We start from the raw sequence: 17110 nt of genomic DNA on the forward strand, positions 1-17110 counted from the left end.
CCTCCATCCCCTATACAAATTATTCATGCCACTAGCTAAATGTATTCATACCATTCTGTTTACTTTATTACTCCACTTTTATTCTGCTCTTTTCCCCACATTTGTTTACAAGAATAAAAGCCTACTCTGACAGAATTATCCCTCTGCACAACAAAAATAAATCACAGCGCTTGCACACACATCATTCACATTCAAAGAGCACAGCTAAATTATAGATGGCCCCTTTCTCCCCAAATATGCATTTCATTAGCATTTCCTTCGCCTGTTGTCTTTTTTTTTTTTCCCTTCTGCCCGCCTCATGCACGACCAACTCATGTGTGAGCGTGTGTGCGCGTGTGTGTGTGTGTGCGCGTGTGTGTGGATGACTGGAGAATGGGAACAGACTTGCAGCAAAGCAGGACGCGTCCCCTTTCCCAGGCCTAATTTAGGATTCAATTACAATACTCTTTAAAAAGCGTCGACTTCGCAATTAATTATTTTAAGATTAGCCTGACAGTAATGGGCCTCCCACCGACGCCAGCCAGCGCACGACTGGCCGCCTGCACCCCAGGACCACTCTGTCTACTCCACATATATATTTATATATAGATACACCTCTCTCTTTCCATCTTCATCCCCTTCATTCTCCACCTCTCCCCTTCACACTCCTCGCCTGCCCGCCTTCCTCTCCATCTCCCTCTCCTGAGGAAAAAAAAAGAAAAAGATAAATATCTCTCCCCTCCTCACCTTCACTCCCTCCCTCTGTCCTTTCTCTTCCTGCCTCCCCTTCACTGCTGCGTTACACTTTTTGTTTTGTTGTTGTTGTGTTCCCTTTCTCCCCCCCCCCCCCCCCCCCCACACCCCCCCACACCCCCCACCCTTTTGTTACTTTGCGTCGTTGCTCTGATCTCCTTGCCGGTTGCCGCGCAATTGATATTGCTTCAGTACGGCGGGCTGCTTTTTACGAGCCACGAGGGCCTTCTCCCACGTCCTCCCTCGTCCCCGGGAAATGCTGACGGATGAGCCCCGCGACAATGTACACTCGCACATAAACACCCGCGCCCCGCACACCCAGGCGCATGCACAGCCGTCTGTCACCGCCGCTGCCAGGCGTAAGCGAAAAACACGCCATCCTCCGCCCGCTTTGATTGGAGCCAAGCGCAGCATTTTTTTTTCTCCCCCCCACCCCCCCCACCTTTCTCTCCGCCACTGCTGCTTTTCCTCCCACCCTGCACCACTACCACCCTTTCCATCCAACCCAGTGTTTTTTTTTTTTTTTTTTTTTTCTTTCCTCGTTTCGGAAATGAATGTCATCATCCATCCCGTATCTCTCTCCGCAGCAATTCTCCCACCCCCACCCCCCGTCACCCCCGGGCAAACCTCAACCGAAGCCCCCGATTCTGTTTATTTAAATATTTGATATGTAAGCAGTCATAAAATAAATGTCAGAAGAGGGGAAGGGGAATGGATACGCGGGGGGGGGGGGGAAGAGGCCATTACGGGTAATGGTTTCTGATGTACGTCGCAGCCCCCACAGCGTAACCCCTCCCTCACCCATCCCCACCGCACAGACAAACCTGCACATGACTGAGTCAAGAGACGCCGAAGCAACAGGGGAATAGATGGAGCGGGGGCATGTGTAGTCTGGATGTGTGTGTGTAGCTGTTGTGTCACGACACACACACACACACACATACAGACACACACACACAGACAGACACACACAGCGACACACTTGTTCGACTAGCGATATGGAAAATAGGCCCTCCCATGCACAATTGACTTCTAATACATTGTATACTCCTCAAACCATCCATTTACCAGGCATTGCAATTTCAGGGGCCCTGAAAGAAGCACTTTGCCAGCACTTTGCAAAATACCTTAAAAAAAAAATAAAACTCTCCAGCCTCTCCAAACACCGTCTCTTGCTAACTGCCAATTCTAGCATGTCTGTTAAAGTGACAACACAGCCTTGTCGCCTGGTATATTGAACATCGCTTTATTGACTTGCCAGGATTTCCATGTCGGACACAGGACCCCGGCGCTGCCTACTGTTTAGACACTCCGCCGCCAAACACCATTACAAACACACACGCCCCCATCTCCGCTCACGTACGAGTCTTCCAGCCAGTGGCACCCCAAAGGATTACACGGCTGTGACAATTTCACCCAAGAAGTGATAAAAAAAAAAAAAAAGAAAGAAAAAAAAAGAAAGCGAAGGTAGGCGGGGTGAATAAATCAAGCGCAGCCGCTGAGAAAGAGAAAAGAGAGACGGAGAGAGTCTCTCTGTGAACAACCTTGGATTTCTCCTTGATGCCGAGATGCTAAAATACTGCTAATCAGCACAAAAAAAAAATATCCCCAATTAAGAACAAAAATCATCACAAAATGTTCATTAGTGCTGATGGTATATCGGCTTGGCATTTCAGGGCCTTTTATTCTCAGACCTTTGCATAACGAGCTCCCTGGCCACGCCAAAGGGCTGCAGGAGGGGGGGGGGGAGTGACATCACATCAGGGGTCAAAGGTCAAAGAGAGGTGTTGCTGGCCATTGACCCCTGTCACCTCTCAACGCTCAAACTCGGTGCATCCCCCTGTGATTTTCCCATCTGTCAGCGCTCAGGAATGTGGACAGGGATACACACTTCCATCTTTGCCTTGTAATGTACATCTAATACACACATGCACGCACACACACACACACACGCATCTTAAGCATCCCATAAACACCTTCATACACATATTCCCGCACACATCGATCACACAACTCTAACTGCTTCTCTCCTTTCCATAACATCAATACACACACCTATAATCCGCTCTCCTAACTCACATGCGGGCTCGTGTATGAACACACGTTTTTTCCGCGCATATACACCTAAATCTACTCCACACACACGCCCGCTGCTCCCCTCTGCCCCCTCCAGAGTGCGGGTCAGCATGCCCTCCAGAGCGCCTCGCCCTCGCCGCTGTTAATTACCACTAATTGGCCGCGCTCGTTTTTTTTTCCCCCCCTGCTATAATGGAACCATTCATCTTTACTACTTAATGAGTAGGCACTCTAGTCACCAGGCAAGGTCACCCACAACTAGCATCCAAAAGACAGAGAGACAGAGACTTGGAAACAGGTGAGGGGAGGGGGGGGAGAACAGTGGGGAGAGATGGAGACGCTGTTTATGGTTTAAATACAGAGGAGAAAAAAAAAATGTGACTTTGCAGAAGTTTTTCCACGCATGACTCTGCTTTTTGGAACACGGCCAATGTGCAGGAGAAAAAAAAAGTTGAGAAATGTCTGGGAGCTGTGGGAGTCTGCAGTGTCCAACGCAAACCACAACACACACAGGGAATTTCCAAAGACAGACTAATTAAAATACCCGTTACGCGAGCGAAAACAATGGATCCCTCAAAACGACGCTGAGAGCACAGACTCTGCGCTGTCGAAAGGAAGAAAAAAGAAAAAAAACGAGCCCTTTAAATGCGGAAATGTATTTTTCTAAAATGCACCGAGAGCCTCTTCCCCGGCTTATGCACACATCATTATCAAAACAATCACTCCAACTGGCAGCACAGACTCCAGCCCCAGCGGGTGAGAGGGCAACATGTTAGCCGCTATACAGCATCTAATTAACGCCGAATGCTTTAAATATCAGTCCAGTGGTTGCTTTGTGTTCATTTCTGTGGCGAGCCTCGAAAGGGAGGAAAGATACTGTTGAAAATAACAGAAAATAATAATGCATCTAAGGGAAACGTCCCAAAACAATGCGTATATCTGTGTGTGAATGTGGACTTCAGAGCAAAATTAAACTCTAAAAATTCACATGAGGAAAAATAAAGCTGTGCATGATCCTCAATAGCCTGCAAGATACAGCGGGCAAGAATACTTGAATACCATGTGTTTAAAACAATACCACATCGGAATCCAAGAAAGTACCAAAGCTATGGAAAAAACAGAGCTACAATTATATTTTCAACCCAAGTCTGAGTTCAGTGACAACGCGAAAATTAGAGATGAGTGGGTCCACCGTTATCTGTATCTGTACCCATTAACCAACCAAATTATCTGTATCCATGTCTGTACTTGAAATGGGGGCGTGGCTTAAACCGAGAGTGGGTGCGGCTTAACCCAGGTGTTGGTGTGGCTGTCGGAATTAAAGTTAATTTAAGGAATTGATCAAAGGTGTCTGTGTTTATTATCTATTTCAAAGCTATTTATGGAACAGCCTCAGAATTAAGCTTCAGTAACTATTTACAGACCAAGACGTGTTAACTTCCGTCAGCTAGTACTGATATTGACACATTTTACTATACAGATACTCATACTCTTAAAAAGTGTATTATCCGTACCGCACCCTCACTTAGGCCAAGTACTCGCTCAACCCTAGCTGATAGGATCTGTTTTTAGCAGAGCACAATGCAGAAAAGATGCTGCGGCTAGATTATAATAATTAATTTCTCAGTGCAGCTTGCTGTTTAAATGCTACGTTTTCATTTTGGATGAATAAGGTTTATTATCTGAGAGTAAAATACCTTCCCTTCATTATCTTAGCTGTAGTATTTGATAACTACATTTAAGTAATCGCTGCAAAAAATGTGTGTTTCTGTATAAATGTGTGTATGTAAGAAAATCAGCTTATATGCACCGATTACTCCTCAATGGTGGTATGGCCACCAATCACAATCCAGAGCGAGTCAGACTCTAGTGACAACCTTACAAGTCTGCCTCCATTCAATTGTTGACAAATCAAGTCTCTACCCGCTGAATTATTACAAGTTTTCACAGCACACTACAAACTGTTGATGCGTGCACCCGGGGGCCGGCGGGTCGGACGAGACAACAATATCTTCACATTTTTATGACTGCGCGAGCAAGCCAAGCCGTCAGTCTTTGCCTGAGGTAGAGCAGAGGAATGTTTCAGGTTCAAGTATCATAATTTGTCCGGCCGACTCGTGCCAAAAAATCTGACAACCGGCCATTTTCCTTGGAAACGTCTTTCCGTCAGAAGAGTGCCACTGTGTTGTAGTTCCTCCGTTCAGTGTCATGCAGCGTAGCGGAAGCAGGCAGTCATGTGCTCCTGCAGTGCTGTGGCGACCAGCCCGGCACGGCAGTGTTTGTAAATGGGACAGTTGTCTATGGATTATGTTAATGTGGTATTCCACACTCCCCTCTGGCATGTGTCTGACATTACAGTAACCTTTGCATGTTTAGCCAACAGTAACTATGGCTGTTCATTGAGTAGGGCGACGCACGCACGTGCATGCACCTAGACACGCACACACACACACACACACACACACACACACACACACACACACACACACAGAGACACAGTTGCACAGGGAGATTAACTGTGAACAGCAAACATCTGCTCTCGCGAACCTTATTGATGTCCTTTGGAGGAATTAACATCTTAAAGAAATAAGATGTTTAAACTTCAAAATAAAGTTCACTCGTGTTGTCGATATCTAATCCAGTTGATCCGGTTTGTGTCAAAGGAGTGGCTGGAATGTGGAACACATGTCTGGCCGTATCAGAGAGGTGCACGATGCAAGAAAACGAGAAAAATACCAAGAGTGAACATCTGCGATCCACACCCACTCCGACACAGAACACCCAGAATCCTGACATCACATACAGTATCTCCAGTCAGCAGTGTCAAATATGCATGTGTGTGTGTCCACTGTGCATATATCATATGGAGAGGAGGATGTGGTGTGAAGTTGCTTTCTAAATTGCTGAGATAAAGTTGATCTAAATGAGGCATCATTCAGCCAGGAGTGACCACATGTGTCTCTCTGTGACTGGTGAATATAAATCACCATCCACACAGAAGCCCTCTTCACACACACACACACACACACACACACACACGTGCGCGCACGCACGCACACACGTAGAGGGAGGGAGAGAGAGACAAGAGAGAGAGAGAGAGAGAGAGGGTAGACAATCTTAGGTTTGGTAGGAAAAAGATGACAGAAACGTGTTATGGCTGGGAAAATAACAAGACAACACAAAAGACATACAAATAAGTGCATGTTTAAGGGTGTAGTGAGTGTATGCTTGCATGCATGTGTGACAGAGAGAGGCAAACGAAAAGAGAAGAAAAAAAGAATGTGGCACTCAGAGGGAAAAAGAAACGACCCCGAAGTAAAAGACAAAACTCATCAACACCAACTCGGCGCGTCGTCCGTGTCCCATCGTTTTTCTATTTTTGTCGCTCTGTGCTTCACACACGACAGACAGCGTCTTGCTGGTGCTGTTTGGTTGTATTCCTTTCTTTTTTTTTTTTTTCAGCTGAGCAAATGGTCCCACCGTGCCAGCGCTGATTAGGATCAACTCAAGCCAAACAGCGAGACGTGTGACTGGAGTGCACAGTCTACAGTCTGGAAATGGAGAGGAGTGCAGGGGCTTTGATGTGTAAAGTGATGGATGAGAGTGATGAGGAGGATGATGATGATGATGTTGATGATGATGATGATGATTATCTCGCAGGCTGCTAGGAGGAGGAGAGGGTGGTTGGCTGTTGGAAGTTCATACATAAAGACACACACACACACACACACACACTACACGAATCACACGCTGGCTTTTATGTGAACATGCGTTTACATTTTGATGCTATCTGCAGTAGCTAGCAGCTGTAAAAAAAAAATGATCGACTGGAAAAAGATACTCAGGACAGACCAAAGCACATCTATCTGAGACAAATGTTATTAGCTTCTGTCGCAATCAACAGATTCACAGTCCTATTTATTTATGATTAAACTTGTGTTTTCTGAGCACAAAAGCCTGATTTTACAAAACAACAAAGCTAAGTTTTATTTCAAATGTGCTTTTTAAGTTGATAGATGAAACCGAAAGCTAAAGGTGACATAAATCCTAAACATATATCTTTTTATGTGCAACAAAAATCTTCTATATTCTCGCAGTCTAAATAAAAAACAACTCCCTGGATGATCTGCCAATTATCCTCCTCTCTTCTCTTTCTTCAGCTGAACTTTCAGACCATTAGCTTTATTATACAAAAAGGGAGGAGAAGCGCAGTTTGGTTGGATCCTCGAAAATGTCCTGCTGACTGTGTGAATTAATTGCATTAATTGCGGCAATCGCCCAAATTGCTTTTTTTCTAGAGGGACGGACTAGTTGTGTTTCTCATTTTCCTGTTTGTCCAGAGAGGAGAGAGAGAGTGCCCTCTAAGCAGGGCAGTGTTTCAGCAGTGGCCAACAGATCTGCTCAGTATAGTGTATAAATATTCGATAGGATATGCTGGCTGTCTAAATACCTCTGAATTGACTGCTGGTCCCTTGGGGAGACCTAGCCAGCCACCGAGCGCCGGGGACATGAGGCAGATAAAAGAGGAGAGAGCATATTTAGAGAGAAAAACACAGGGGGAACCAAAAGAAATGGCTTCGAAAAGTGAAAGCAAAGAGTATAGGGCCATCTGTTACGTAAGTATATGACTATTAGTATAAAGAAAGAAAGAAAGAAAGAAAGAAAGAAAGAAAGACCATCCCTCCTCTGGGATAGACGGGGAGGAGGGGGGTCCTTCCTTTTCAGCAGCTCCACGTGGCTAATTAGCATATGTGAAGGTCAGGGTGGTGGAGGTGGGGGGAGTGGGGGGGTGGGGTGCCACCACAGCACCCACTGCCATGAGACCTGGCGCCCTGCCAGCCACATACACACACACACACACACACACACACACACACACTACTACTGACGGAAGGAAACCCAATATGTTTGTGTGTGCGAGAGAGGCTAACAACTCGTAAATACTTCTTTTTTTCCTCGCGTCGTTCACAAGGATGAAGCGGGGCGAGATCCGCAGGGAGAGAATTTTAACCATGCTGACATTTGCCAGAGTTCACACAGTGATTCTCCCTCTCTCTCTCTCTGTCTTTCTCTGTCTCTGTGAACTCGGCCGGGCCCATTCCTCAGAAGTCAGCAGCCCTCCATGTGACTCACTTCAAATATCGCCTACATTTCTGCATCTCTGGCCGCCTCACACTCCAGCAGCTAAGTCTCAATGCTAGCGGCAGGTCTATGCAAATCGTGACCTATTGAGGTAGGAAAGACAAATTAAAATCCAATCACAAAAAGGGGTTGGGGGATAAAAAAGAAAAATCTGTCATAAATCAACAGGAAGCACTGGCTGGAAAAATAAATGACATATGCAACATGTCTGCTGCCAGAACACACGTAAAATGTCATAATTGTGCCCAGAATTTCTGACAAGATGATGATTATAATATTGACAAGGGCTTTTCTTTGTCTCAGTGTTCAGGCTGCATAGCGTTTGCTAATGGTTGTAACTATGAGCAAAATTAAGGAAGGCTGTTGAACCACTCAGCTGATAGAAAAACAATCATTTGTTTGTTGTTCATCACTGTAAAATGTCCAGTAGGAGGAAGTAGTCCAAATCCCAGAATGCCATAGGATGGCTTTACATTTCCTACAGGTTCATCATGAGTCCGATCCACCACTGCTGACACAGACCAAACAAGGCTGAAAAATGAAATTGAAATGACTGATCAAATCAAAACAGCCTTGGACAACTCCGTCCACACATGAAAAGTCAAATTCTCCCACATGCACAATTAACTTTCGTCCCCAAAATTGCTTTCGTTCTGATTTTTCTGCTCCCTCCTGACATCGGCGGTTCGGATAAGACGAAGCTAAGAAACAGCTGACGCCGAAATCAACGCTCGCACTAATTAAATCTTTTCTTCAGGGCGTTTACACATCCACCTTTGACGCCAGGGGACGGTGTGAGTGCACAGTGGAGCCAGACAAAAAAAAAACTACAATCATTTTATTTGCTAGGTGGTAATACGTGAGCTTATGTCCGGTGATGCAACTGGACAGCTGTTTTTTTTTTTTTTTTAATCCATATTATTTTTGAAAATCTGAATTAATTGGCGTTTTGTGGAAACCGCATGCAGACCAGGGATAACCCCTGTCTGCCAATTACCTAAGCAGGCTCTATGTTTCATCCAAAGGAAGATGAAAAACGCTGCGCGGGGCCCTTATCGGACGCAACAGAGCAAATTAAAATTTTGCTCTAGTGTTGCTAATCAGCGGCAGCGCTGGCTGGCTAGCCAAGACAGAGATGTAAACAGAACAACGTAAACAGACGACTGACGGGAGGGGGGCAGAGAGCGAGGGAGACGGAGGGAGAAGGAGAGACGGGTGGGGTTGAGGTTGGACTGCTTAGTGCTGACGAAGGGGCTTCAGCCTCCTCCTGACTGCACACACACACACACACACAGAGACACAGAGAGGAGAGACGCACACTCAAGGACACAAACACAGAAGAAAAAGGAAGCACCCAAACACACACACACAAACACACACACACACACACACACACCTGACCAGACCCCATGGGCTGTCGGTCCGATGCAGAACATGTACCATAAATTAAATTCCAGCAGCCACAGTCAGGCCCATCACTATGCACAAGGCTCCCTGAGATAGCCGCATAATACAATGTGACATTGATGCATTGCTCCTATTATAAAGTCTTTGTTCGCATCACACTAATAATTCATAAGAGAGAAATGTAAACAGTATGCACTGGAGAGCACTGCAAGCAGGAATCATTTCAAGGTAAGCACATTACCAAGGATGGGATTGGGTCTACGCTTTGATATGTAGAACTACCGAGCTTTGATTTCAATTCCAAAAAAAAAAAAAAAAACCCAAAACAAAACAAAAGCAAAACACAGAGAATAATGGCGATAAATTAGCGGAAACTGTAGATATTCATTTTTCCTTTTTTGTTTTATTAGGTCAGATTTTAAATGAGTTGCTGCTGTAATTATCTGAGCAACAACACTATTTCCAACTTGCCAGGCCCCTCATTATTTTCTACTAATTACTTGCATTGTTCTCTGTGTGTGTTGTGTGTTGTGATTAGTGGATAACAGACGGATTCTTGTTACGCATATAGGTTGAGACAGAGCATGCTGTTTTGGTTTACGACGCAAACCTATGTAGGCTATTCAGACGGCTGCCATATAGCTGCACGTAAAGAGAGAACACACACATCGAGCTGGAAGAGGGCACACACACACACATATGCAGACACACATTCAGGCAGAAGGTCGCAAACTGGACACTGAATATTGTTCTGTTGTTTTGTTTTTTTTTCCATAATCAAATAGGCCAGAGTGATTTAAAAACTAGGACAATGTCATGTTGATGAGAGAGTAGGTTCAACACACACCACACACTTCTGAATAACATAGCTCACGGTTCTGTGAAGTGTGTGTGTGTGTGTGTGTGTGCGTGTGGCAGCGGTGTGGCTCCGTCTTCATTTTTGGTGAGTGGCCAGACAAGTGAGTGTGAGGGTGATGGAGGAGGAGGGGGAGGAGGAGGAGGGGGGTGGGGGTGGGGGACAGACAGCGCCGTAAATGAGGTGCACTCGTTTCGCTCACAACTTGCTCCTGAAGAGAGGCAGTGGGGAGGGAAATTGAATTTGAAAGAGGGGGAAACTGTGCCAACAGGTGACAGAGGCGCGCTCCGACCAAACGCACTCTGAAGTGAAGCGCAGTCATATCACGGGGCCAATTTGGAGGCAGTATTATGCACTACACTGCTCGCCTTTTCTCACACAGCCTGTCAGCGCGCAGGAGAGCAGCGCCGCCGCTCCAAATATGAATTAAACATAGGGCTTTTGTAGCGTGAATATACTGCTGCTGAAATGTTGATAGAGCCGGGGAAAAAAAACACAGCAGTGCATGCACTTACTCCTAAAGTGGAAAAAACTGGCAGGAAAAAAAGAAAAACAACATTTGCAGTATAAAATGTTACATTTAAGATTTGTTTAGGGGGCACCTGGAATTATCTGCACTGAAAAACATGAATGTGTATAGTGTGGCTCATATGCTGTGACACACACATTCTACACATGTTGGCCCATCTTGTCAGTGCATAATTCATACCACAGCCAACCTTTCCTTTTGCTTGAACATTCACTTAATTTCCCAGCATTCAACGGAAATTGCCTCTGATTGAAACAATGTAGGCTAATGAACCGCTTTTGTTTTTTTGCGAGAGGCAGGCAGTGTCAGCCATGCTCAACCACCTTGCCCTCCAGTCGTCCAGATGTGCCATCCAGCAGTGCGAATAATTCAGTGCACCAAATAAAAAATAAAAAAAGAACAACGGCACAGTCACGGCTCAGCGACAGCGTTGTTTTTGGGGGGCAGCGTTCTGAGCTGGCGGCGGCTGCTCCCCCCCTCCCCCCCTCTGGCTGCAGGTCTGCACACTGTTGACACATCACTGTTTCCGCTCAGGGTCGGGGACACCCAGGGATCCTTGACTGGATTCCTCCAAAACAGACGGAGGAAATACTCGAAACAATTAGCAACACTCTGTTACCACCGAGGTGCCCTCGAGCAAGGCATTCGACGCCCAGCTGCAGCAGTGGCCCACAGAAGTGCAGCTGGCGGGGATGGGGGGGGGGAGGGGGCATGAACATGACATGTGTAACAGACATGTGTTGGGCAAATTTTTCTCACAGATCAGATCAGATGGAGCAAAATGTGACGAGTGAATCGAGGCGACAACTCACTCCGCATGAAAACACACCGTCTACTTTCTTTATCATTTCGGGCTGACATTGAAGTGTCTGCTCAGTGTAGGAAAAAAAAATATGAGGATAATTATCAGTAGCAGCCTAAACCTTCATAAAACTTCAATTATTGCGTTGGATGGCCTCCAAGTCTGGAGTATTCCCGTAAGACGTGAATGCAGTATCACCACAGCGCCATGGCCAAGGATCACTGCAAGAATCCTGTTTTGGTTTTTTTTCTTCCCTTTTTTTTTCTCCCCGCGTGCAGTCTGCCCAGCGGGGCCACAGGGAGCCAATCAGATGGCAGACTGGGTGTCAACTGTGAGACGAGGAGTACGGAGAGCTTTTAGCCAGTTTACCTCCACTATTCAAATAGTGGAGAGAGCAGCGGGCACGAGAAGAAAAACGAGGCGCACGCAGGAGCGCTCCGGCTCGACACGGAGCGCACGGAGAGGAGGCGAGAGGAGGGAAGGGGGAGACGGACGGTCTCTGCACGGCCGCGGCGTCTGTGCAATATTTCACGTCAGTCAAACACCAAAACGTGATGAACACGACTGTTTATACTGAACATTTTCGTACATTTTCTATAGGAGTGTTTTCACTTTGTCCGACGGGCGCCTCGACCACAACACGTCCTCTAAACAGGGCGTTTCGCAACGTGTCTGACACCACGTCGGCAGAGAGGTCCAGCCAACGTGAATGGTGCTTTTTGATCAACTATGTAAAACTGAACACGAAATAAAAAGGAGGGCACACAACTGGTATATGAAGTATTGATAAATGAGGGCAGAAAAACAGCCTCTGATTTATGCTATCAATTGTTGCAGGCTCTTTAAAATATCCCAATAAATGTAGTTATTTTTTTTAAAAAAATACATGTGTGTTTTCTTCTTTTTTCTGTCAGATTAAAATCAGGTAGGTTTAATGTTTCACATGTTTAAACACAGCCTCCTGAATAAAAATATGAACCCATATAATTCCTCTACAAATGGTTATTATAAGTGACACACCGTCGCTGAGATACCCAAGTTCACTGGCGCACACCGGAGCGAGAAGTTTCCCAAAACTTACCTGCGTCCTGCCGAGGCCTTGCCCTACGTTGCCTGGACTCATTGAATGAGGATGGTTCCTCTGCTGCCCTCCCCAGCCGTGGGCCGAGCCGGCTCCATATTGGGGCCCCACTTCTTTCCCTAGGCCTATGCCGGCTTGCTGCTGCGCCGTGGAGCCGCTGTAGTCTTGATACGCACCGCCATAACCCCGCATCATGGGGCTGGGGGACGTCAGCAGTTGGTTGAGAGTCGGGGTGGCCCCTGAGGGCTGCTGCTGCTGCTGCTGCTGCTGCTGAGTCTGTCCTGGGAACCTCTGAAAGCCACCCTGAGCAGTTCCCAGGGGAGGCTTGCCGTGGCTCGCCGAGGAGTTGCTGCCCATCATCATGTTTCCGGGCTGCCGGCATCCAGAGGGGCCCATCATCCCGTAGGCTCCTCCGCCGTAGCCCGCCCGGTACGCCGCCGGGTACTGATTGTACTGGCTGTTGTGGTACCCTGCTTCGTGGGAGTTCTCCATGCTGTTATGTGCCGAGGAGTGCGTTATCCCCATCCCACTGCTTTGTTGCTGCTGTCCGCCATGTTGCTCATAGCAGGGCCTCGGAGTGTAATAGTTGTTATTAAACTCAGAGTTGTTACTTGTTGGCCCCAAGTTGGTGTGTTCATACCTGGCACCCATCATCCTTTCCGCGGGTTTACAGGTGAGCTCCCCCTCACCTTTCCCTGGCATGTGCTGCTGCTGTGGCTCCCCCTGGCCCCCCAACAGGTTCTCCTTGCCGCCGTGGTGTTGGTGATCCATGCCCCTGTCCCCACGGGGCCCCTGGCCGTTGTTATTGACGGTGTTGTTACTTTGAATCTGTCGCTGCTGATGTGGCGCAAATTGGCCGAACTGCGGCGGCGGCTGCTGCTGCTGCGGCGGCTGAGACTGAGGGGGATCTCCGCTGCTCCCCACACATTTCAGCTTGTGGTTCGCGATCAAACCCGTCTCCATCGAGGAAGTGGTTGAATTAGTCGAAGCCGGGGCGGACGCGAGGTTATTCCCATCCTTGTCGTGGCCGTCCGGAGCATTGTGAGTCGTGGAAGTTGAATGAACCATGTTGAGCTCGTTTCGGCGGTGATGGTCTACATTATTCAGAGTCCCATCTCCGGCACTCAGCATCGGTCCAGTCCGCTGTACGGTCCCTCCTCCTCCTCCTCCTCCGCCTCCTCCTCCGGATTTCCCCGAATTGAGCTCCGGACCCAAACCGCTGGATAATTTCTTATTTTTGTTATTAGTTCTGGTCGGAGCCGATGCAACTTGCGCAGCCATGGTCACTCCAACATCTCAGCGCGCAGTGACAACAAGCCCCGACCAGCCTTGCGCGCAGAAAATAACACAAGAGGGGGAAGAAAACACAAGCTGGGAGGTGAAAAATGTGTTCAGTGGAAAAGCGAGCTCTGTTGTAGCGCTGGTTGCTGCTGTGGCGGTGGTGGAACGGTGCGTCAGTGAGGCTTCATGTTGAAAGTTTCTCTGCCAGGTTTAAACCAAACTTTTTCTCTTCCCCCCTCCGCCTCTCCTCCATCCCGGTTCTCGGTAATATGTAGCAGCGTCTCCCGGAGCCCTTGTGGCCCAGCATGGCATGAGAGAGAGCGGGCTCTACCAGCTTATCCACCTCCAGGGCTCCGGCGCGCCTCACATGGAAAATCCGGACTGGAGTAGTGAGCCATTACGCGCGCTGCATTTAGATTTTTCTGTGTTTTATGGTGTTCTACCGGTTGATTTTAGAAAAAAAACAAAGAGACGCCGATGTGGCAGCATTTGGACATGTCACACATTGTCTTACTGTCGTTTTAACATCTGGATTTATTTGAATAATTGCACCTGAGACGCCGGAGGAATGACTCCCCTTCCTTGGGACTAAAGTGCATAATATTCTTAAACAAACAATAACCGTATTTGCAAATTGCGCACAGACATTCCTCCCCCGCTCCACGCGGACCCTTCAAATAAACACACCGGCAGATGTTAAGTTTGCCCGAGCGAGTTGGTACGCATTTATCCAGATCTGATTTTCCCTCTCCCCACCCCTTCCCTGTCCCTCGGCTCAAGCCAGTTCTCTCTGCAGCTCTGACAGGAGTCGGACACGCAACCACAAGCTGTGCGCAATAATGTTGCCATCGGAATAAGAATGTAATCGCACTTTATAGCGGCTATAATGTTGCAATACGTGAACCTCAGAGTTCATCCCCCGACGCGCTCCTATCACTTCTTTTTCCAGCCCCGAGAAGGAGCAATGTTGCCCTTCAACAAAGAACCACAGCAATCGTGTAATGAGAGGGGGGAAACCGTGGAAATATCACAAACTATAAACTCTCTAATATTCTACAGGGCTATTCGGTGGGATAGCAGATAAGAAAAATTGCCATTCAATAAGATTAGGTCACCATAAACTCGTTCTAAGTCTCCACTGGAATGTAATATGAATATTATGAATATTAAAGGCGTTCTTCATTAGGGTCTTATTTGAATAAAAGTCGAAATTCTTTAATTCCTTTCATTTGATTTACTTTATCAGAGACTAACCTGTCTGAAATGATAATGAAATAAAAAAAAAAGAAAAAATTAAAAGAAAGAAAAAGAAAAAAAAAAAAAAATCAACCCCAGGCTGCAATGTAGGACCACACAAAAACCAAAGTCTACAAGATATGCTATCCCATCAGTGGTATTCAAACATGAATGCAAAATAGTGCTTAGTAAAGAAGCTGGGGTGTCTGTTGGGACTTGAATGAGCAGAGGGTCCGCTTTGATGAGATCAGATGCATTTGATCAACAGAGGGAGCTGCGGATGAAAGAGGGGTGGAGGGGAGGGGGGGAGGAGAGAGGGAGGAAGAGAAGGGGTGGGTGGGGAGGGAGAGAGAGAAGGATTTGGGGATGAGAGTTGTGCCGAGGATGGCCGTGATAATGATGATGACTGGTGGTGGTGGGAACAAATGTGTTGATGATGATGATGATGATGATGATGAGTGAAGATGCCAGCGGTGGAGGCGACGACAACCAAAAATAATGGTGATCTCTGCAGAGGCAGGGGTGGAGATGTATAAGTGAAAGCTAATTGTTGCTTTAATTCACATATTCACCCTGCCTTATACTTGTAGGTGTGGAGTCTGAGCGTATAGTGTAATTCACTGTGAAGCCATGTCCATGACAATGGTAAGACCCCTGCTGGAGATACAGTGTTAGTACAAGAGAGAGGAGAAAAAAAGAGTTTAAAACACCTTGTGATCCAGTGGAAAAATATTATATATGATGCATTCTGTGGAACAACTCGTGTAGGATGGAAAAAAAAAATCATATCATCACATGACAGCAAGAGGCTTAATCCCACTTTTCCAAATGGAAGCTCGCTCATTGGAGACAAATAAAAGCCGGTGACATCCCTAGAAACCTTTCCCAGCCGTTTGCCTTTATGAGCCCATATGGCAGAGAATAAAAAGCTATAACGTTGTTATGGTCCAACTACAGAGTCTCCATGGTGTTCACTACTCAGTATACTCAGGGCCAGCCTATAGCATCAACAGGACCAGATGGCTATTTATCTATAGGACACCCTGAGAAGACATCACATTTACATCCTGTGAGAGAGGGGAGAGTGTGTAGGTGACAGGCTGCTGCTGGTGTGTGTACTGTATGGACAAATGTCCTTAAATGCTGGAGCGTCTCTTTACGTCCGGGGCTTCGTCACTGCACCTTTTCTGATTGGAACAAGCCTCATCCACACCCTTCCTGCTCTCTGTACTTTGTGCACATGACGATTCTGGCTCCCATCAGTGTCCCAGATCAAAGCCTCGGCTCTGATCTCATCTAGAGCAACACTAGGGCTGACAGTGAGGGGACCTGGAGCATTAGCATATTCTATGATGGCGCCCGGCTTTTCAAGCCGTTGCCTCGGCTGCAGCTCTGGGTGTGCGCGCTGTGGCTTTGCAACTCTAATTTCCCTCCCTCGCTCATTAAAAAAAGCCCACTGTTCTCCTATTAATTCGCAGACACACTGATCTGTTTGAATGGCGAGGATGGGTGTGTGTGTGTGTGTGTGTGTGTGTGTGTGTGTGTGTGTGTGTGCGGGAGGAGGGAGGTGGAGGAGGGCAATGGCTCAGCGCATTTGCATTTATGTTTAATTTATAACCTTCAGGGGCCCCCTGATGCAGCAAGATTGAAACAATAACTCCAGACAAACACGGGGAAGAGAGGAGGAGGAGCCGGAGGAGGGTGGATGGAATTAAAAATATACAGATCTGGGATGGTATGTGCTTTGCATATGTGTGCAAGAGTGTGGGGATGCTGTTACTGTGTGTACACCAGCGTGTGTGCATTTTCTCTTTTTTTTTTGTGGGAGTATTCATTCGTGCGTCTTCATCAAGGTGTATCTGAAGCTCCCACACACAAACACAAACACACACACACACACACACACACACACACACGCACGCTGGCAGAGAGGCAGAGGTCTCCTTTCCGCGGGGGAATAACATGCCA

General features: G+C 47.0%; 1 protein-coding gene across 9 annotated transcripts in view; it reads right to left on the reverse strand.

Moving 5' to 3' along the window:
• The window catches only part of LOC115566198 (AT-rich interactive domain-containing protein 1B-like), a 188056-nt gene extending 173461 nt beyond the window's left edge, over positions 1–14595 (reverse strand). For 6 of the 9 annotated variants that reach the window (XM_030391957.1, XM_030391956.1, XM_030391954.1 and 3 more), the window contains exon 1: positions 12626–13906. In XM_030391957.1, the coding sequence (XP_030247817.1) occupies positions 12626–13906 (1281 nt within the window). Of the gene's footprint in view, positions 1–594; positions 662–12625 lie in introns of those variants that run through there. The other 3 variants (XM_030391955.1, XM_030391949.1, XM_030391958.1) reach the window with 2 other exon arrangements.
• Positions 14596–17110: the final 2515 nt, after the last annotated feature.

Source organism: Sparus aurata, chromosome 16 (genome assembly GCF_900880675.1).
Source record: "Sparus aurata chromosome 16, fSpaAur1.1, whole genome shotgun sequence".
Classification (NCBI taxonomy): domain Eukaryota; kingdom Metazoa; phylum Chordata; class Actinopteri; order Spariformes; family Sparidae; genus Sparus; species Sparus aurata.